Raw genomic sequence first — 23,277 nt, 5'->3', positions numbered from 1 at the left:
TCACGAAATAAACACTTTTGGAACTACGTGCCACAGCGACGGAAGCGAGGCATGCGAAAGAGATGCACGCGAACGGAGACCGAACAGGAAAAACCAGAACAAACCACGTGGATGCCTGAAGAGTAAATGACAAGCAGAAGCCACTGTTACATTCCAACGTGACAGCACAGGATGGACATGCCCACTGGAACACAAAAGCAAGCCAAAATAAACAAGAAATGATGTTTTCATGTTAAACTTGGCACGAGATGGCTTTTCTAAGCCATGCGCTCTTTCATCTAAGAATTACTACTAATCCAAACTGCACTACAGTTGTTGCAATACTATTATGGTGCGAATAGTGGCATATACTAAGATCTGAGTCGCCCGCTTCCTTTTCAGTTAAACCAGGTGAGTTGAGGTTTATGATCTGCGTGTAAGTGAAGTAAGGAAATGTGAGCAAAACTTGGCAAAGAGCTTAGACTAGTTAGGGGAACAGTTGGCCTTGGCGACAACTTCTGTCAACAGGAAAGGAGCCAGGTATTCAACGGTGGTCCTTTGAGGTATTCAATGGAGTGTAGAAATCACTCCAAAACTCTTAGAAAACCTTCTTAACTTTGACACAAGCCGTCACCTACTGTAAATTATCAGATATCTGTGTTTATTTAATTAAAATGAAACAGATTCATTTCCCTCCATGAGCACATGGGAGTCTCTGGAGAATAAGAGGAGTGTGTTCCATCCGGCGTGCCACAATAAATGTAATTACGCTGGGTATTTAATGTTTTCTTCATGTCTTTATCCCCCCACCACCACACACACACACACACCTTTTATACTGTTTTAACAAGAGCCTTGTCAGTCTGTAATTAGCGATCACTGAGTGGAATAAAAAAAACAAGAAAGACTTGTTTTTGTTGAGCTCCTTGCTTCTTCACATCTTCCCTTTCTCCCCTGAGGGGAAGATGCCTCACACACAATTTGATTCAGAGACGAGTGCCAGAACTCACTCGACTTCAGACAATGTTAACTCTGGGAGACTCACGCCCGTATCCTCGAAACCTGTAAGATTTACTATTGATACATGTAGACACGGCTGTGGAGAGGATGAGACATTAAATCCTGCGGGTGCTGTTGATGCCTTGGTGTTTCGTTTTGTTCATCCCGAACAGACCAAAAAGACCTGGATAGCTTCTGTAAGCGTTCAAAAGTGCCTTTGTATTTGCGCTTTGATACATATCACTCTCTCCGCAGAGGTGACACCAACCCAGGGCTGGAGTCTTGAAAATGCAGGGAAAAAAATTACTGTGCTTGAAGGAGGAAAACATGATTTCTTTTTTTATTACATTTTCTTAATACACTGAATATTTAAAAATAAAGTCAAATTAAGCCTCAGGGGAGGGAAAACATTATATTTCCACCACTTCTTTTATAAATAAACGCAATTTTCTAGGCTGCTCTTTTTTCGAGATGCATAAATATTTCCTTCCTTGTCCATCATTATCTGTAATATAGGCACCCCGCAGCTAGCTCCCTTTCTTGCTTTGTGCCTTTGATGTCTTTAGATGATCTCCCCGCTCTGAATACTGTATCAGCGCGGCTACACAGATCAGTCACAACATTAAAATCACTGGCAGGTGAGGGGATTAACTTTTTTTAAGGTAAAGTTTAACTGGGAAACCTTCGGTTCTGGTATTCGGTTGCGCGCTACTTCCACAGGTACCACCCACACCGCTGAAGACTGCAGGGTTTTTGTGTTGGATTGGATCCCCAACACAAAGGCTCTGTTACCGGCCGCTCCGCAACACCACCACATGTCCTGGTTCCGTGCCTCGATAGGTCAGCGACATGAGGGAAATCTACATAATATTGAGGAGATCATTTTAATGCTGATTAACGCTGATTTGCTGGTTCCACTCTACCTGAGCAATCAAAGAGCTTTATACATGCCTCATTCACCCATTAAGTGCTTTCTATCTAACATTCACATATCAGACACACTCCGATGGATGCATCAGAGAGCAACTTGGGATTAGCCCAAGGATATTTGGCATGCAGACTGGAGCAGCCAGGGACTGACCACCAACTTTCAGATTAATAGATGACCTGCTCTACCTGCTGAGTTACAGCCACAGATAATCCACGTAAAACTACGGTAACACATACAGCTGGCTCTCCTTGAGAGATGTTTCTGGCCTGTTTTATCGCTAATTACATCCACCGCCTCTCATAAAAATCAACACTACCAGAAAGACTTTTCGAGGCCTTCGCTCTAAAAGGTTAGAAATCTTTCATTGTGGACAAACAAGGCAAAGTAAAAGACCTCAATAATGTGTGAACACAAGCAGCCACAGAGTTTTATGCTTTGTGAGCTTGCACTGAAGTGCTATTTATACATGTAATGGACTGGTTCGCATGGAAGAATTTTTATTTTTTTCTCCGCATCCTGTCAGACCGCTGAACCTCTTGGCTCAGCGGTCTGATGGGACTCTGATCAGAGATTGGAACTGCTGCTTGTTTGAGTAGCTTTCTAATACTGAGGCCCGCTGTTTATTCACCATTGATCCCTCTGTCCATTACACCTTGATGGGAGGGCCAGCCGTTGTCAGTAACTGCCATTACAGGAAATCTATATCTAATACCTTTCTTGTTATGAATGCTCATTTAAAAATCTTCAATAACACAGGAGCACTAGCATGGCTAGTTATCATTATATTTTCAGGGATAGGTGATAAGTGATTTTATAGAAGTTGTTTATATTACTTTTTCCACCATCTTTAATTTTTTTTTTTAAAGAAAGCCTTCAGGCAAAATCCTGGGCTGGAAATAAAATGTCAGTGTAGTAATACGCATGTACTTACGCTGCTGGTAAATGTAAATTCCAGCTTCATTGCTTTGCTAGTGTATGGGGAGAAAAACAAACAAAGCATCTCCCAATAGCTTCGAGGGGTGTTGGGTTTTCACTCCAGTGACACAGGGAACACTTGAAGAAAACAAAATCAGCAAGGAAGCAGGCACTTTTAAATTGAAATATACATTATAGATGTATAGATAGACTTATAGAGTCACGGGGAGCCCGGGGAACCATTCTGGGGCTGTGATGAAACAATGACCCAGGAGCAGCCAAATTTAGAGACAAACTGGGTCTCCCAGGAAGCATCTCCATTCGGGCTGGAACAGGCGAGAGTGACCCTCATCTCTCTGCTCCTCACCTCCTACTAATTGAATCAGGCTGCCGCCCAGGATAACTCTGTGTGTGTGTGTGTGTGTGTGTGTGTGTGTGTGTGTGTGTGTGTGTGTGTGTGTGTGTGTGTGTGTGTGTGTGTGTGAGCGAGAGAGAGAGGCACAAGATAGAGAAGCTGTGGAGTTGTGGGTGTTTTTAAAGAGTCTGTTAAACCAGGCCGAAAAATCATTAAAATATATCCTTCTGTGCTGATGCTTCAGATAACCATCCAATATATTTTCACATGTGAAAAGATGTGTTGCGGCGTATCCATAGTTTCCTGAGTAGAAATCAAACTAACCAGGGCCACCGGTCCTTCCACCAAAAGGGCAAATGTGTAACTCCACTTAAAAAAATATATATATATCTATTAAAATCCCTCATGGGCCTTTTCATGAAAATAAACGCATTATAAATTTGTCAGCTAACCCAACCCCTGAACTCCCTTCTGATACTGGGGCTTTTCTGATGCATGGACTTAATTAAGAAACCGTGAAATAAACATTAAAAATGTATGACTGGAAATTGCCGCAAGTTCCATATCCCCTTTTCTCTACTCTTTTATAGTCTCGTCCATTGAATATACCAAAACAATGTTTAACAACTGTTCAGAGCATTAATTAAAGTTTTTTTGGTGTGAAAGAGCGATGCCAGGCGACGACACGAAGAGGGGGACGCTCAAGGGGAAAGGCTCTTGTTCCTGTCTCTCTCTCTTTTTCTAATGCTCACTCACCAGCTCCAACAACCAGCACCCTCATCGGCTTGTGAAATTTAAACACGGCTTTGAGGAGCTTGTGCCTAATAATTAGTCAGTAGTCTGCTTTAAGACTGTTGAGGTAAACAGGGTTTAATTAGGAAGGGTAGAGCAATCTGGGACAGATGTTGTGCAGGAAGAATCACGCTGTGACTGTTTTCGGTCTGAGTTGCAGCGAAGGGGAGGGGGTGAAGAAAAATCTTGCTGTTGCAGATGGGGAGATTAACTAATTGTTTCGTACACATGGGTCTGGAGCTGAGTATGCTCTACCGGTGTACTGGTTGGGCTTCTGCTAGTCTCGGAGTTGTATTTCTGGTTTTCAGTAAAGTTGGGCAGATCGATCCAAATCATGCTAGTATCGATACAAATGCTGGTATTGGTATCGGATTGATGCTAGCGCGATAAGATGGATACTTTTGTTTGTTTCTGTCCTCTAAGTTCAGTACACTGAACCCGTTGATCAAGAAAGGAGGCACGTCTTTGCAAATACCACTCTTCCCATGCAGACTTTAACATTAACCCAGAGTACATGTAGACTACGTTCAGATAGACAATTAATATATATTCATCCCACTGAATTGGAAATTAAAAAATATACCTCAAAGATGAACTATGAAAAATGTGTGAACCTTATTGTGTTGACGGTTAAATGTTTTAATTATGACCTATAACACATTTAAAAAACAGAAGTTGGCCCTATGGGCCTTAGAGACAGGTCTTGAAAAATCTGAAACATTTCTCTCCTGTACGTAACCTGCCTTTATAAAGTATCAGTATTGTTATCGATATCGGGAATATTAGCCCAGTATTTACTTGGTATCGGCTCGATACTGAAATTTGCAGTATTGCACACAGGTAGTAATCATAACTTACATTTACAGCCCTGCTGCAAAGAAAAAAAGGGTCAGGGGCAGGTAGAACGTACGCTACCTAAAACCTACTGACGGGAGGGCCCCATCAAGGCGGCGAGTCACCGCTAAACCACATGAAGCTCTCCTCTTAACAGGCAGTGGCTGAATGAGGATCAACAGCAAACAATGTGGCAGTCACTGCACCATTTTGGGAAAGTAACAAAAGCAAACACACCTAAGGCGGGTTTTATGGATTCTAAGCCTTAAATAACCACGTCCGCTAAGCTGGAAGAACAGAGGGAGGGGGGTAGGGGCGTGGGGGGATTGTTGGTGGGGGGGGGGGGTGAGAACGAGAGAAAAGCAAAAACACATAGGAGAGACGGAGGAGGGCATGTTGGTAAGAGAATGGGAGTGTTAAAACAGAGATGATGAGAAACGGAGAGAGAGAGGGGAAAGGGAGAAGAAGAAAAAAAGGTGAGCTTTGAGGGGCAGATGAGGATGACAGCAAGCTGTGGGAGGGAAGGAGGGAGAAGGAGCAAGAGAGGGAAAGAAAGATAGAAAATCACGCATTCTTGACAGAAGCAACATGGCAGGATCACACAGCTATTTTTCATTCACACTCCTCTGCATTCGCACATGATTTCAAAAGGTACCCAAGCCCCAAGGAAGCCTTCCAGCAAACACTGTTTGCCAATTTTTCAAACCTGTCACTCCCTTTCGGTGTATCAGCTCGCGCTGCACAAAAGGGGCCTCCTCCTAGTGCTGTCGCAACTGTTGTTGTCATTGTGCCTGTGCACGGCAAACACGTGAGGCAGCAGCGGCGGCGTCCATTTCCTCCCACAATGCATCACTCTCGGATCACACTGTAAGGTGACAAACCTTATTGTGGGAGGGACACAGGGTGCGTGTGTTTTTTTCAGGGGGGGTGCGGTGGGTTTTTCGCCGCCATTCCATTTGCGTTTTGACAGCACACAATATCCGTGCGGCGTATTTGAGTCAGAGCTGAAAAATCACACAAACGCCTGAAAATATGAGCGGTATAAATAAGCCACGATGGCTGAGGCAATATATAAGAAACTGTACACATTGCCTAGTCAGTTCCATCAGCTGCAGTTTATGAAGTGGAGCTCGTTTCTTTTTTTTTTTCTTTTTTCTTTTTTTTTTACCTGGTTGTCTTCCTCTTTGACCTTTTTATACCTCCTGGATGTTAATAAAAACAGCTGAGCCTCTCACGCAGCCTTGCCTGGAGTGAGATACATGCTAAGCAGGCAAAGCAGATCAGGCCGCTGCTGCAGGTGGAACAGGTAAAATGCAGCCGGTAGCTTGTGTTAGTGTTGCTCACATCTGAGAAACATGCACAGACACCTTCTTTGCCCCTCGTTTTATCACGCACCCAGGAACCCGGCGCTCACTGCCCACAGCGCTCATTATGAGCTTTGACACAAAGTCTGCAGAGGCGCAGAGGCCAGTAATCATACAGGAGCCAATGTGTGTTCCTAAAGGCAGCTATAGCTTTTCTAGAACGAGGAGGAGGGATATTATTATTGTAAGTGAATTCTTCAAGTTTCCACTGCACTCTAGCAATGTCTTATGGAGACTGTATAATCCAGGTTAATATTTCATGTTCCATTAAAAATCGCTCTTTTTTTGTTTTTTTAAAACATCGAGTGAGTGAGTGAGTGAAAAACTGAAATACAGCACCTCCTTACAGGATTAGGTGCATAACCTGAAATGGTAGTGGAACTGCAAGATTTAACAAAACAAAGGTGAGTGTTTATCATCACCAAGCGTAAAACATGGAGCAAACGTGTTCAAACACTGCAGGTAGTCTTTGGGGGCAATTTCGCAGCAACTTCCCAATCAGGCGCATTCATGTCGTCACACAGGCAAAGTCCCACTTCATTAGGCTGCATGCTTGCCGAGAGTCATTACGGTGAAGAGATGCTCTCCAGCTAGATTTACACACACTCACACACACATACAGACATGCACGCACAGTTGCACAAACACACAACTTCTGGAGTTCACTCCTGTTATTCTTGCTTCTGGTTTTAAGCTGTGGGCTGATGAGCTTCCTGTGTACCTCTTGTTATGATAGGGTGATTTACTGCCTTTCACTCTACATACACAAACACAACCACATGGACACACACACACGCACACTTAGTCATTCGCTCTAGTCCTTAGGCATTCACTGTATGCATTCACCATTCCTTCTTTTTGATCCTTAACACCAGTTCCTTTAATCTCCCTGAATGAATTCATTGCTATTCAGCCATCATTCACTGGATTAATTGCTATTCAGTCGTCATTCTCCTCAGATATGGAATAAAATACAGACAACTTGTTTCATCTCTTGATTCATGACGAGATTGTGTGGAATGTTTAAAAAACACAAGATTTCAATACGTCCCATCAATAATAGCCTTGACCTTGCGAAGCATTTCTTGTCTCAAAAGGGCTGGAACTGCTGTTATTTAGCCACATCAAGCATATTTTTTCTCTCTTCTGGCTCAAAAGGGCTTGTAACAGTGCTTATAACTGAGCCACAAAATTAAGCTCAGGCAATCCCAGTAGGTCAGCTGATCCCAGTGCCAGTCCATATCTCCTGGTGCCTCAGCTATTACCCTTCTAAACATAAAATTATCCAATCTCACATAAGGCAAACTATTTAAGTTGTTTAAACTTCCCCACAATTGCTGCACAGCTGCAAGCTGCCTTGTAACCCTCCTCCAACCCTGCTCATTTTCTCTAAAGACTTGATTAAACTCTGGAGACTGTTATTCCTGTTATACGTCTTCAAAGTTCACTTGAGGTCCTTCGCCTGAGGTGCATGTGCAGTCGGTTCACTGTAATGTAAAGCAACCATGGACGAGTCAGATAGGCATAAGGATGTCCGCACAGACCCTGATGAAATTTACATCAATCGGACCAAAGCGTACCCTAGCGGATAAGTGTAATCTAGGCTTAATGCTGCGTCTGAATGAATCAATGGCACATCTGTTGTCACTGATACCTGCTCTGTTTTTACCGCTGCTCTACCTGGTTCTGACTTTCCACATACGCTCATGGAAATGTGAGATGGGTCTTTCCAAGTATGCAAGTTTGCATGTGCAGAGTTCATGAACAAAGCCATACCACCCAGTATAATTTACTGCAGATGGAATTCACGATCATCTTTTGGCTATAGTGGTCCCTCCTAGTATTTCAAATCTCTCTGTAGCGGTTTCATATTATGATTCACACATTTTGAGCAGAAATAGATGTAGGAAATGGTTAACCAGCAAGTGGAGCGCATTTGAGGCTTTGCCAAAATACTGGCCTTGAGTTAAAGAGCAAAGCATTGTGCAACCACTGATGTTCTCTCACTGTCTAATTTGATCTCATGAATCAAGAACTCAAAGTGGGAAGGGCAGTAAATCCCAAAGGTTCCCTAAGGAGATGTGACACAGAGAAGAGATGAGCCCACTGTAGTAAAGCAAACTGCTGCCAATTTAGTGTTCAGGGACCTTCATCTTTGAAATGCTCCCCGCTTGCCCAGATGGCTTTATCAAAACAGTTTAGCGGAACATGACGTTCCCACGCCTCATCCAACTTCGGGCCAAAGCTGTTAAAATACCGTGACTTTTTTTTAAGCAGGACGTTGCCCCTGAGCTCAGCTTTTGGCACTGATGGGTCTGAATTACCGGGTACAAGCGAGATGAGAGAGTAGTGAAAACCTTTTAAAAAACTCCAGGCATATGGCCACGGGAGAAGTTGCGGTGGGTGGGGGAAGAGTGCGGCGGAGGTATATTGCCATAGTAACAATGGATAGCCCACCAAGGATTCCTGCGCAAACAGAGGCATAAGGTTTTAAACAGCGACTGAGGACCCTAGCCAGTGTGCCTCCGTGTTCAAACAAAATCACGCTGGCACGGATAACGCTGGCATTTTTAAACATAAATTACAAGGTCTCCAATTGTCATGTCATGTCCCCAATTCACAGAGAAGAAGAGGCTGCTTCTGCAAAGAAAAGCTTATTCAAAGAGACTTTAAAGTGTAGGCACACGCACACACACATGCTCACACCCCAACGTAAATCTTTCAAATGTGCAGAGGAAGGGAAGGGAGGCAGGAACGGTTATGCATGTTAAGCACATTTGCGTAGACATCAAACGATTGCCCGCAATTGGCTTCACGGGGGAGAGTAATCTGCGCTACTCAAACATTTGATGCAGCATCCGCAGAATTCTGATGGTGATTAAACAGAAAGTAACAATCTTCCCTCTAAGTCCAGCTGGGGATCTCCGCGACGCACTTGTAAATGTCACCCGTGTAGGCACTTTGCCGCTTGTCGATGTCACTTTGAGCTCCCCTCACGTCACCAGTTCATAAGAGCCCTTCACTGTGTGATAGGCTTCCTTTATACACTTACGCTCACAGCAGTTTGCCTCCTTCTACTGAAGACTGTTATTAATATATCATTACAGGGAGATTAAAAGTGATGAATCTGACGTTAAGTGAAGCTTATTAAGCAAATGCTGGGTGAGGAATAAAGTTGAGGTAAAAAAAAAAAAAAAACAGGAAAAACCCAGTCATGTTTAAGTTGCTTTGTTTACCATTATTCTAATAATCTCACCGCCCCGGACATGTCAGTTTGATTGATTTCCTTGCTTTTCTCCCCAATCCCAGACCTCATCAACCTCGACCCGAATGGCAACAAATGTAACAACATTCCCCTATTTCCCCCCACCCTGACTCTGTGGACCGGCTCCCCCTCAAGGCACTTCTCACCACTGAATCCACTCTGTAATTTAAAATTGGCTTTTGCGTCCCAAGTGTTGCACTGGAGCAACTCAAAGAGTAAATGAACCTTGTCAAAGGCCAGTCTTTCAGTCTTGATTACAACCCCCCGTTTGTCTCTCCTCCATAATTGAAGAAAACTGAGCAAAAGCCACAGCTCAGAACACGTTCTTATTATTCAAGCACCTGGGGTCGCCCACTCATCGGCGAACCTAAACAGCAGGCCAGTTGTTTGCCCAGTGCAAAGTTTGAGAGAGAGACTAATGTGTAGTCGCTATCAAGAACTTTGTTGCCGGTAAGAGCGGAGGAGAAATAACTGGGAGGACTCAATCTCCTGAGATTCTGTCAGAAAAATAGTAAAAGGTGAAACCAAAGCTAGATAATAAACAGGCTATAGGGCAAGGTGCCGCAAATCAATACATGAAACCATATTAAATGTCTGGAGCTCCTCAATCCACAGTAGAATTTGTCTGACTAAAGCCAGTCGTCTTTGCTTTATATTGCAGTTTCCAACAGCGCCGGTCGTGGAAGTATATACACACAACGCACAAGGGCTGGTGTCAGACTATATACAGTGCCGTTTATTCTTGAAGGATGATACAGAGCTGTGCAAAAACTTTAACTGCTTTTTAGTCTAGACATCTTTTTTTTCTTTTCTTTTTAATCAGCAAAATCTACCACAGAAGCGCTGTATCATCACGAAAGTTATGAACACATATTTGAATTCCAGACCCATTACTCCAATGGTAACTAAGGCGCAACAGATTGTATTTTGATTATTATTGATCTAGTGAAGCCTAGTCATTTCCCAAAAGCCCAAATTAACTTCTTCAGACTGATTTTTCTCATTTTTCTCAAACAAAGTTCTAAAACTAAAAGATATCCGCATTATTAGAAAAATGCTTTTAGTGTTCACACGTAAGATTCAGTTCAGTTCATCTTTTTATACATGCGCCAAATCACAAAAGTCGGTATATGAGGTGCTTTATATTGTAAGGTAAAGATGCTACAATAATAGAGAGAAAACCCCAACAATCATATGACCCCCTATGAGCAAGCACTTGGCAACAGTGGGAAGGAAAAACTCCCTTTTAACAGGAACATGCAAGATTCTACTCAATTCAGTTTCATTTATATAGCGTCAAATCACCACAGTCTCCTCAAAGTGCTTTATAATGTAAGTTAGAGACCCTACGCTACCACGAGACTGAAACTGTGATTGTCTGTTATGCTTGATTTTCTGTCCATAACAACTGAATAATTGCTTCAATTCTAAAAAAAAATAAATAAATAATGATTATGAAATCATACACTACTGATGCCACAGAACAAAAACTGGATTGGTCTCAAATTGCTGTCAATGCTTCTATTTCATGATAACAAGAGTACAAAGACAAGATTTTTTTTTAAAAATGCACGTAGGAAGCACTTATTGCTCTATGCAGCACAGAGAAAGAAGCTATCAGAGGGAACTATACACCAAGAAAGAGGCAAATTGAAAAATTTGCTTTTTCAAAAAAAAAGAAGACTAGCTGTACTTCATATTTCAGCTGATTTGGTAGCAGCTACCTCGCGAGGCCGGTCGTAACTCCAGCTGCCCCGTGACCTTCATTCTTCAGCAGGCAGGCAGATTCTTCCAGCCTCTGACAAGATTTATCGGGCCTGGCTAATAGCCTGCTCTCTGCCAGGTAAGGCCCCATCGATACAGGGGCTTCTGCTGCCCCTGCCAGTACTCTGCTAATGAATATTTCAGCTTTTTTTTTCTTTCCTCCAAGCATATCTGCAGGACTTAATATACGTGGAACTGCGAACGTTTAAGCTGAAAAGGGTAAATATATACGCGCTGGCGTTGCAATAATTAGCTCAGCCGGGGCGAAGAAGTTCCAAGTCCCTTGCACTTGTGATTGCTGAGAGCCACGAAAAAAGGCGCACTATCAACACCCAGACTGCTGGAGCTTGTTGTGGATTTTTAAAAGGTGTAGATAAAGTATTGCCCCCGCCTTCAGTCTCCATCTGCTTCTTTACGCATGTGTGTAGAGAGTATATGTAATAACCAGACACACATACAAATATAATGAACTGCATTCCTTGGGTAAACACAGCTTCGCAGGCACACAAACACACATACACAGGATATTGAAACCCTCTCAGGCATGTCGCTACGCGTGTGCCTGGCGTGCAGGATGATGGAGAGGCTGAACTGTGGAGGCCCCCGTTTGCTCTCTTCTCCAGTCCTCGCAGGATGCACAAACACACACACACACACGTGCATACTGTACACCCACACACTTTATCACACCCTAACAAATGCACACATGCATCAACACAGTGAGCGAACCCACTGAGTACACATGCACAAACTTTCACACAGGTCCCCCCAGGCTTTGATGGATGGTCGGTGAGTGCTCTGCCTCCTGTTTCATACACATATAATCTCATTTGGGGGCCACATGGTGGGAGCCGCACCAAAACAGGGCTAATAGAAGCAGTCAAGCTGTCCTATTCCTCCCCTACCCAAGTCAAGTCATATCCATTATAGTCTGCTGCTTAGTAAATATGCATGACTGCAGCCTGTTAATAAAAAGGCAAATCCTTTGGAAAGAAAAGAAAAGGAAAAAAAAAAAAAACAACAAAGCCTTTGGATGCATTATTTATCGCGGACAATTCTTACTTTGTCTTATGCAGTCAGGAGGTCTCTGTCCATCTTAATATTTCAACAGATTTTCAATACAAAAAAAGGACTTTTAAAAATGTGGGAAGAAAGATAGAACAGGTGCAAAACCCAAAAACCCCCCAAAAAACTGAATCCAGAATGAACGCTGTACCTATTAAATACGCTCCAATTACACCTTTGAACTTGTTAACTTTCCACCTGTCGACACCATGGCGTACATACACACGCACACACACACAGGCACGCACACACATTGTCTTACCAAGTCCAGCATCTTTCCTCTGCCCAGCTGGGAGACCGCATGCCAGTTAAAGCCTCTTTTTCTCCACCTGTCAGCTTAATAAACAAGTTCACTTTTGCACTGAGGAGCTTTACAGTTGCCTGCCGGTGGCAAAGGGTGGCACTTAGGGGTAAATTATGGATCGGCGTGTCTGGCTTTCACGGCTCTTATTCTCATTTTCATGAAGGCCACATGTGACAACATGGCTGATGCTGGATGGTTTTAAATCACCACCCACCCCTCCCCGACAGGTGGTTGTGGGAGCAAAGGGAAGCGCCTGTTCATACACTAAAATGAACTGAATCAACACCAAGAGACCAAATGACCTGTGACCTTTCTTTCCCCCACATTATTATGTACCTGCCAGACGCTGTTGCAATTTTGACGAGGTACAATGTCACAGTAAGCTATTGTTTTGCCTATTAGTCTCACAAACAGCCCCTCTTACTTTTTGATCTGTGTTGTGAGCCAACCTGTCAACATGGAACTTACTGGGGGGGCGGGGTGGAGCAGCACAGCAGTAGAGCTAAGTGATGTTCTCATTTAGCTGAGCTCCGGCCTGTGGAGTCGATACGAGGGGACGGTAACGGGGAAAGCAACGAAGCTAGCATAGCATATCATAAACCTTGGGAGCCTTGTAAAAGTCAATTTATTGTACAAACTCCTCAGAACAATTGCCGTGAAAAACAAGTGTGCAATATGGCGAGCGCGCGGTGATTGATAGTGCCACAGGAAAAGCAAATCTGCAAATATGAATCGGCTTTATCCTGGTAAGCCCTATCTAATGTGATCGCTGCCGAGTATGAAATGAAATTCCATTTTCGATGACATCAAATTGAAAGAAGCGGCGAGGAGAAGGTGGCATCCTCGACACTGCCACTTACAATCAGCAGCGTGGAGAGCAATCAAGGTGGCACGCGGCTTAAATTTCTCGTCTTTTTGTTTTTTTCTCACCTCCCCTCACTCCCCCCGTATTATCGTGACAAACGTTGCAGGTGAGTCGAAGCTTTTTTGCCCTCCGTGATGGCAAGCGCTGCGATTTTTTTATGTGCTCGCTGCCATATGCAAAGAAAAGAGGGAGGTGAAGAAGAAGGGGGAAAGAAATGAAGAAATGCTTTCGTGCTATAAGTAAAGAAAGTGTGGAGAGGAAAAGAAACACACTCAGTATTAAAATATTATGCAGAGTAATATAGCAGACACTGTAGCAACCAGCCGTTGCAATCTCTCCCTGCCTTTTTCTCTCAGTCGCCACCATTTTCTGCCCATATATCAGGTAAGTCTAATCCTTAGATTAGTAATTGCCTTAGAGCGAGTGCATTCAAATCACCAAACCACATTATACCAGAAAATGCTGCCCGCTGCAGTTTCATGAGTATTACTGAGCTCTCTTACTCCCTCCATTTTCCTTTAGGAACATAAACAACAAAAGCCCGAGCAGCCGTAGATTGAATTAAGCCGTAATAGATCCAAAACAATTTTGATCAAATTAGCCACAGTCAGCAGTACAAAGGACGAGCACTAATAATAATAATGAGGCATTAAACAAACCAGCTCATTGCACATTATCTTATTTCTTACTAAAGACAAGATTTCAAGATTATTCTTTCCCCCCCCCCATTTTTGGCATTCTGTTGGAAATTTCTGTGAAGCTGAAATGTTTTCATTACCAGTTTTGCTAATTTGATAATGGTGCCAGTTGGCCAAAAATGTTTAATCTGGGTCCTAATGATATGCGTTTGGAAATCCCGTGTCCGGGATCAGAAAAACCAACTTAGTTTTGTGCCAGTTTTTCAAAGCAGCATTAGACCGAAGTGCACGGATGCAAGATTACCAAATCTCGAATAGCAGCACTCTAAAGGCAATTACATATCACAGTGTGGGATGCTAGCTGAGCAAAGAACAGCAGGTAGAACAGCCAGCAGTGAGGGTCGACTCTAAGTGGTTTTAAATGAAAGGACGTAGAGCTGTGCAATAAAGCAATGTATTTAATCCTTCAGTTTCCTTTTTTTTCTTTTTATTAAGCAGAACACTCATCTGACAGAACCAAAAATACACAATCCCCAAATGCATTATGGGTTGTTTTCATAATGTATCTCAAATTCTAAAATAATAATATCCCGCAGTTAAATCTGAACAATCAATTTTCATGATCTGGCTCAGTCGAAATCTGATCTGATTATATCAACCAGCCACATGCCCAGCTATCTGCTTCCCTGATTTTGCAACTGTCTGGCTCACATTATAACAAAGCAAAATAAGTGACCTGAATCAACAATTAGATGGAGACTGGGGCATGACTAAACCTGTTAAAGTTCTGACAGACTCAGCAGAACCTTTTAGCAAGTAATTGTCTTACTGAGCTGAATGAGTCACTAGCTCCTACTTTTGAGAGTTTAATGCCTGTGTATGTGTATTTAGAATTAAAAAAAAAAAACGCATGCAAAGGGCTGAAATCAGAGACATGATTACATAATCCTAAATGCAAGCATTAATATAGAGGGTAACTGATCCTTTGTCAGTTTAAATTGGTGCACTTGTGGGTTTTTACAGGTGTTTAAGCAGCTACATTTGAAGTTAAAACAAATGATGCCGTAGGCAAAAAGCCACATTTCCATATTGGTTTCCTGATCGTCTTAGAGTCTGAAGGGCAATCGCATCCTATGTTTTGGCTACAACCACCACCCAAGTGACCTCCATTTGCATGGCGATATTGTTTGTCCTATATAAGTACAGAGGGGCGAGGGTTTGCCCTATGCAAATCAGATGCGTCGCGGCCATATTCAGCTCGTGCAGGAGAGGTGCAGGAGGAACAGCTGGCCAGAGTGCAGGAGACGAGCACTGGGGAAGCCGGGTTAAGGGCAGCGTCCGGTTATGCTTGCCGCATCAGCCCCGAGGCAAGATAACCTGGTGTAAGTGGTTGGACGGCGGCTTTGACTGCCCTGAGGGGCTACGCTGCAAGAGCAGAGAATACAAGCTGCTGTGGCTCACTACTGATTAAAAGTGATCCACCTGGGCACGAGCGCCGCTTTGAAGTGTAATGATAAAACAAAAGCTGATGGCTTGTGCTAATTCAGTGACTAAGTGATTTCATTCCTCACAAGGTTGGATGGCATTATTTTTTTTGCCGCTGCGCAGAACAGAAGCTACTGCCAAAAGTAATAAAGTTAAGTGTTCTGTTAAGTGAATGCGCTTCTCATCAGCCTTTGGATGGAATGGCTTGGCCGTGGGTATATAAGGAGCAGTTAGACCACGCACAATGTTGTGCACATATAGCAAAAAAAAAAGAAGAAGAAGAAAATAAAGAAAACTACAAATTACATAAGCTGCAATCAATGGAGTGGTAGGAAGAGATGAAATGTCAGGTCTGCTGCTGCTCCTGTTCAAACTCAGCAGCAGCTGGGTGACACGCTGGCTTCTCCCTCACAGTTAGCTCAACTTAATGACTGTTTAAATGTCTGTCGTGCTAAAAAGAAAGGTTCGCCTCACTGATAAACTCCCTCAGTTGCCTGGTTACCTGCCCGAGCAGGTTGCCTGTGCGGTTACTGTAAGATTAGGAGAGCAAGAAGGGAGAAAGATGGAACCCGATACCTCCGACATTACAGTCAGTGGTCAGCACTTTTCTCCCTCTCTCGCTGTCCTTCTCTCTGTCTTTCCACCCAACCCCAAGTCCCTTGTGAAACAGTGGGGGCCATTCTCTATACCGCTAACAGGGCCGTCATTCTTGCACCCGTCTCTATTCCTTCCCACAGATGGATAAAAAAAGCGAGAAAGAAAGGTTGTGTGTGTGTGTGTGTGTGTGTGTGTGTGTGTGTGTGTGTAACAAAACACGTGCACGGTGACAAATGTTCCAAAAGAAAGTTATAAGAAACTAATTGTGGCCAAATGTGATAAAAGGGTCAATCTGACATTTAAATTAGCTCAGGAACATGAGTTTATGTCTAAAAATGTATGAAACATGATAAAAGGCAGCATTCTTTGATGTTATCATTTTCTAACACTTATCCTTTTTTTGTGCACAAATTGTTCCCATAAGCGAGGCACACGAGTTTCCTAGAGTGTTTCATTATGTCCTTAGCCTCAGTAGCACTCGCCAGACAACAGAATATTTTTAGATGCAGTGATCTTAAAATCAAGAGCGTGACCGCTTCACTGCTTAATCTCATACAGAGGTGGCTGTTTAATGCCATAATTGGAGCACATGAGCACACACCTTCTCTTCAATTAGCTCTCTTGTGTAGCCATTTAATTATGTCCTTATGACCCAAACTGAATGCATCAACAGTAAGTATTTACTGAGCCCAGAGGGCATAAATGGAAATTTGAACACATGCTATCAGTTGTATATTCAATGATAAACCAGCTACATGACACAGTGAGCTTAGATGTTATTGCCCAGTAGAGCACTAAGCACATTTTGTACTATTTTAATGCCATTTGGGTTCCAAAATTAAGTACCTGTGAATCAAAAAATAAAGAAATACATTTTAAAAATGCGCTGCAGATTGTTGTTGTTTTTCCTCCTCCAAGATACTGGATGGTAAGAAATGCACAGTCCATAAAAGTTAGCGGTGCATTAATGTAGAGAGTAAATAAATAATTATATAAGTGGAGCATAGTGACACACAATACATGCCGCTGCCGCTGCAGCAAATAGAGTGCCCTTTTAATTATGCAGGAGACATCCGAAAACAACAGCACTCCTCACACTCTGGGAAGCAGCTCAGTGAATGCACTATATTAGAGGCTGTTAGAGACAGAGCAGGGAAAGAGAAGGAAGAGAAGTTAAAAGAGGGCTGAAATGATTTGAAGGGGAGAAATACAGAGGGGAAGGAGAGAAGGGCATAGAGAGATGACAGTAAAGATTAAAAAAGAAAGCTCTGTAGGGGAAAAAATGAGTTGGGCTGTGCGGGGTAGGATGTGGATGAGGCTGGAATAAATAGAGTGAGAGGAAGAGCTACAGAGGGGGAAAAAGGCGGCACAGGTGGATGCAAGACATGCAAGGGAGTTCTACAAAGGTCCAAGGAAGAGTTTGAGGGTAAGGGGAAGAATATAAGCAAGAACAAAGATATCTAAAGGAAAAGGGGGAAACCAGGAAATAAAAAAGTGCAAGCAAGCGAGCAACACTACCGATTTCAAAAGGAGTAGTGCTGACACAAAGTAAAAGAAAGATCAATAATTCATTAGACTTCCATAGGAAAAAAAAGGAAAAATACAATGGTGTTCTTTTTCACGAAAACGCAAATAAGCTGGCTTCATTAAGTATTATCTTTGATTCCTCGCTGTTGCTTCACCTAACAGTGCAAAAGCAGCCAGAGAAATATAATGACCGAGTCCATAGAAGCGCACACTTCCTCAACTTTAAAAATCTAATAGCGTCACCTACAAGTTCTGTCTCTGCTGTGAAAGAAAGAAAAGAATTAAAGATGGGGGGGGGGCAAGGCAAAAGAAAAAGGAAACATGAAAGGGGAAAGACGAGTGGAGGGCGGATACGTGTGGAAGAGAAAGAGGAGCAGGTACAAGACGGCATACATTTATAAACATGGAGGAAAAGAAAAGACGGAGTATGTGAAGCTGAAGCACAACATGGGAGTTGATATAAAAGTGTCAGTTTTCACTGCGAGGTCAATGAATTGATGCAGACCTTGAAGCACACTATGATGTTAATGTGACTCGGGGCCAGATGTTCTTAGTCAAGTAGATTTTCTCAAAGTGACTCAGAGCCCTTACAAAGCCACATTTGTGTTGCATCTACCTTTTCCTTTTTTCTTTTGCCTTTGTTCATTTTTTTTCCTCCCTTGCATGAGAAGAAAAGGTAGCCTTGTCACAGACAGAGGGCAGGGCAGAGGGGAGTGCAGCCAGCCCCTGCCATGCATGCTCCCCTCTGGGATAAAATAACTGCAAACAAAATCCTTATGTGAGCTGTCTACAGTTTTCTAACACATATTGCCAAGGTTAGGAGTTGTGACACCCATGACGGAAAAGGCAGCTTAACGCGCTGAGATAAAAGTCCAAAATAGTCGGACATTTGGTTAAGTTGTAACAGTATCCTTTCCTGAGCTAATCTAAACCCTTTCTTTTTCCTTTCAATATTACATGTGAATGGCACTCCAAACCAAAACAGATCAATACCGCTAACTTGACACACATTAGCACCATAAAGGCAACAAGACTACTGAGACTAGCCCTGTCAGAAAGCATTATGGGAGAGAGAACACTAAGAGGAAAAAGCAGAAGACATTTAAGAGTAGTGGAGGGAGACAAAAGAACACTAAAATGTGTCTTCTTACCTGTTTGTTGTACTTGTTGATAGTTTGACTGCTGTATTCAGAGCAGTGGTCAGATCCAAGGGAAATGTTATCTCCGGTGCCAACAAAGGTATTGGCAGGGGGCAGGTCCTGAACTGCCTGGTGCTTTTTTCCAGCTGTCGGTGACTGCGGGTGAAGCTGCACTGTGGGCAGTGGCGAGCTGGACTTGTAGTGCCGGGCCAGATCTGGGCTTCCCGGCCCTCCGTTGACTGAACGGTAGCGACCCATGCCAGGGCTGTCGGACAGCTTCTCGTTGACGCCGTCGTAGCGCTGCCCGTTGGGTTTCGAGGCCTCTACAGTGACAATGCTGCTGTAGAGCGGCTGTTTGGACTTTTGTTTCTTCTTATCTTTCTTGGGTTTCTTGGATTTGTCATGCTGCTGTGGCGTAAAGAAGTCTTCATGGTCTTTTTTGCCAGCCTCATAACCATTCTTGTTCTTTGGACGGCAATAACGGGCCATGACAACAACAAGAATGATGAGGATGACTGTCATGATGCCTGAAACTATTCCAATTACAATGCTTAACCGCTGTTTGCTTAGGTCATAGTTGGGGTCGCCAGCGATGTTGGTGTTCAGAGATGTGCTCAGGCTCTTAGCCACCTGGGACTCCACAGCTGAGGAGTTGGAAAGTGTCTCGTTAACATACACATGAACTAGTGTGGTGGTGCTCTGCGAAGGCTGCCCCTTGTCATTCACCTGAACCACCAGTCTGTGGAGGCCATGATGCTTCTGCTCCAGCTTTGCCATTAGCGAAATCACCCCTCTCTCTGCATCAATCTCAAAAAGTCTGAAGGGGTTACCCCCAATGATGCTGAAGTTCAGGACCGCATTGATGCCAGTATCTGCATCGCTAGCTGTGACGGTTCTGACCACAGTTCTGATGTTAGTGGAGGGAGGAAGAAGGGTGTAGGAGCTGTTTATTGGGAAAGTGACGGTTGGAGCATTGTCATTTTCATCCATGACAAAGAGTGAAACTGTGGCGGTGGCAGATTTGGGAGGGTCACCTCCATCCACAGCCTTGACGCGGAATGTGTAGGTACCTTTCTGTTCTCGGTCAAAGGACAGGGTGGAAAAAATAGTCCCGGTTTCATTCTCGATAGAGAAAATGTCCTCCTCTTCCTCAATAAAGAGGCCCATTTCTGCATTTTGGTCTTTATCTGCATCGATTACTGTAACCATGCCAACTGGGCTGTTAGGATCAAGGTTCTCTTTGACATAAAAGGTGAAAACATCCTGCATGAACTTTGGCTCATTGTCATTCTTGTCGGCCACAAGGACAACCACTGTTGCAGAACCCTGAAGGGTGTTTATGCCCTTATCTTTGGCTATCACTTTGAATTCGTAGCGCTCTGTTAGCTCTCTATCCAGAATGGTGTTTACTCGGATGTCTCCACTGTCTGCATCAATAGAGAAAATCCCATTTACTGATGAGTCTAGGGAATAGGCTATTTCAGCATTCCTCCCACTATCTGCATCTATGGCTTTCACTGTTGTCACCCTCTCACCAGGTGCATTGTTTTCCGGAAACGAAACCTCTACTACATTCTGGCTGAAGATAGGAGGGTTGTCATTAGTGTCGCCCACTTTGACGAGAAGAGAGTTATTACTCGCCAGACTGGGGCTCCCAGAGTCCACGGCCACTATGACCACATTGTATTCCTGTGTTGTCTCAAAGTCCAATTGTGCAGATGTGTGGAGAAAATATTTCTTTTTATTCTGCTCGCCCTCCATCTCACTGGCCGGTTTGAGCTGAAAGGGCACATCTCCTACCACTGTGCAAGTCACTATGCCATTTTCCCCCTGGTCACGATCTGACACCTGAACTAAAGCAATGGGTGTGTCCACCACCACATCCTCAGCCACATTGGCTATCCCGTCTTTTAAGAAAATGCGTCCAATTTTCCGGATTTCTATAGCAGGCACGTTGTCGTTCTCATCCTTGATGTTCAGCACCACTGTGGCCTTGTCCATCTTGGGTGGCTGGCCTCGGTCACGGGCCATTACTGTAAACCTCAGTTGGCTCACTTCTTCACGGTCAATGCGGTGCAACACACTCAGCCACCCCGTGCTCTCATCCAACCTCAGCAGTCTCCTTACTGACTCTGTGGCTGCCCCAAACACATATTCTATTTGACCATTAACCCCCACATCTGCGTCAGCCGCTTTGAGCTGGAGTATGGGGGCGCCAGGGGAGCTGTTTTCAGGCAGGTCAGCCTCATACACACTTTTCTCAAACCGAGGGCTGTTGTCATTCACATCAGTTATCATTACTCTAAGAATGGCCTGAGAGGAGCGAGGGGGATCTCCTCCATCCCTAACGCGCAGTGTAAGCTCATAGGAGTCTCTCTGTTCCCTATCAAGGGCCCCCTTAATGATGAGTTGAGGCTGCTTCTCTCCATCAGTAGTGTCAGCAACTTGCAGTTCAAAGACACTGCTCCTGCTCGCTCCCTCCTCAAATCTCCTCTTCCCTGAAAACGAATCCCCAGAAGACCCCAATCGCCTTGAATTCTCCCCATTGTCCTGAATGAGCTCATATCTCTCTATTCCATTTCTGCCAAAATCTCTGTCTGTGGCTGTGGGCAGCAGATAAAGGGTTCCGATGGGTCTGTTTTCCTCCACAGAAAGTGTCAGGACAGGGGAAGGGAAAGACGGGGTGTTATCGTTTATATCTAATATGATGACTTTTCCCTCAAAGAGGTCGACCCAGCTCTGGGCTGGTCCTATCACCGACACTTCAAAATCAATAAAACATTCGTTTTCATCAAATATCATTTGGCACTGCTGCAGTTTTTCACGGTCTATCCGTCTCTCGTTGGTGGAGAGCTCACCTGTAATGTTGTCTATCTTGAAAAAATCGGACCCGGATTCGAGGGTGAACGTCACCTCACCGGACCCGGCGACAATGCCCAGGTCGGTGGCTACGTTCCCTACTCTGACATCTGCTGGTCCCTCCTCAGCTAAACGGTACCGGAGCACTTGCTTGGCAGCGGGCTGATGCACAAGCTGCAAGATGAGCATGCAATAGTACAAATAGTCCACTGCACCAGTAGTCCTCATTGTTCAGCCCAGAGGAGGAAGGGGGGATGGAGAGGAAAAAAAATGTCCACTTTTATAATAAGTGAAAAAAAAAATCACTAATAGAAAGTCCGAATATGGGAAGGAAATATCGCTTTCATTCAGAGCGAAGCCCTCTGCTCTGGGATACGTGAGACTTCATCCTCCCGGACGACTTTTCTCCTGCTGCAGTGAAAAAAAAATCAGCAAATGCACGGGCTTACCAAGCTCTCCTCTGCTTTCCCTCCTTCGAATGTCTCACCTTCCTTTCTTTTAGTATTTTCTGTTTGTTTGTTTTAAAGTGATGTAGAGAACAAGCCGGATTCTCCGTGCGCTCCGGACAGTGGCCCCCTCCTCCCAAAATATCTGAATGTCATGCGCGTAAAAAAAAAAAAAAAAAGCCAAAACGTTATAGTCCGAGCATCAAATAACCAGAAAGTAGATTCAGTCCAAGCCGCTCCGTTTTACTCACAGTTTGTAGACGCTCCTCTCTCTCTCCCGCTCTTTTAATTTTTGGGTGAGGCTCCAGTATTCCTCTGTATTCCTCTGTCCGGTGATATGTCCATATATGTCAGAGGATCATTTAAATGCCCGCTCAGTTCAGACAAGTCATCACCCGGCCGACTGTGTTAACAGCTCGTTAACTGTCTTGAGCTCGGCGATACGAGCGTAAGGCAGAAATTACCTGTCCGGCTGTCTTCCTCCAAGTCACTTGCAACTAACAGAATAGTACTCTCGCTCTATCTCTTTCGCTTCTTTTTTACGAGCTTGCTGCACGAATGTGCAAGCTACTGGGGAAAAAATCAAGGTAATATTAAAAATAGAAAAAATACATACACAAAGTAAAACAAAACAAAGATGGAATGTACATCCGAAGCAGTTGTTGGGAAGCGGTTGGTTGAATTTCTCACTTTGTCCAACATATCCCTCCTGTTCCCACACCTGCAGACGCGCCGCGTGTGTTGGCAGCCCCTATCTGCAGCACTGTGAGAGGGATTCACAAATGATATTGCAGTCTCTCTCTTTCCCCTCTCTCTCTCTCCCTCTCTCCACCCCCTCCTCCGTTCTCGTCCCCCCCCTACTCCAGCAGCGCACGTAAACAGGGTCGGACTTTAAGTCTCGATCGCCAGGTCTAGAGGCCAGCAGGCAATATTAGGAAAAAAATAATAATAATAAAGGGGAGACATATGAGGAATATGCACTCAGACGTTCGTTTTCATCGGTGTTTTCTCGAGACGTGGCTCAGCACTTTGCGAGGATCTCTCGGATGCTTCGTATTAATCCATTAACATCCTATGTTGTGGCTATGGCGAGAGATCAGATTCAAAACAAAACCAAACAAAACTGTGATTTGAAAATCTTGATAACGTGCCGC

At 43.9% G+C, this 23,277-nt stretch overlaps 1 protein-coding gene across 6 annotated transcripts in view; it reads right to left on the bottom strand.

The window, feature by feature from the left end:
* pcdh7b (protocadherin 7b) overlaps positions 1-22,872 on the bottom strand; it is a 118,943-nt gene extending 96,071 nt beyond the window's left edge. For all 6 annotated transcript variants that reach the window (XM_063469936.1, XM_063469937.1, XM_063469938.1 and 3 more), the window contains exon 1: positions 18,831-22,872. In XM_063469936.1, the coding sequence (XP_063326006.1) occupies positions 18,831-21,905 (3,075 nt within the window). In that variant the 5' untranslated portion in view covers positions 21,906-22,872. The remainder of the gene's footprint in view (positions 1-18,830) is intronic.
* Between the last annotated feature and the right edge of the window lie 405 nt (positions 22,873-23,277).

Source organism: Pelmatolapia mariae, linkage group LG3_W, assembly GCF_036321145.2.
Source record: "Pelmatolapia mariae isolate MD_Pm_ZW linkage group LG3_W, Pm_UMD_F_2, whole genome shotgun sequence".
Lineage (NCBI taxonomy): Eukaryota > Metazoa > Chordata > Actinopteri > Cichliformes > Cichlidae > Pelmatolapia > Pelmatolapia mariae.
This window is presented reverse-complemented; position numbering and strand designations above follow the sequence as displayed.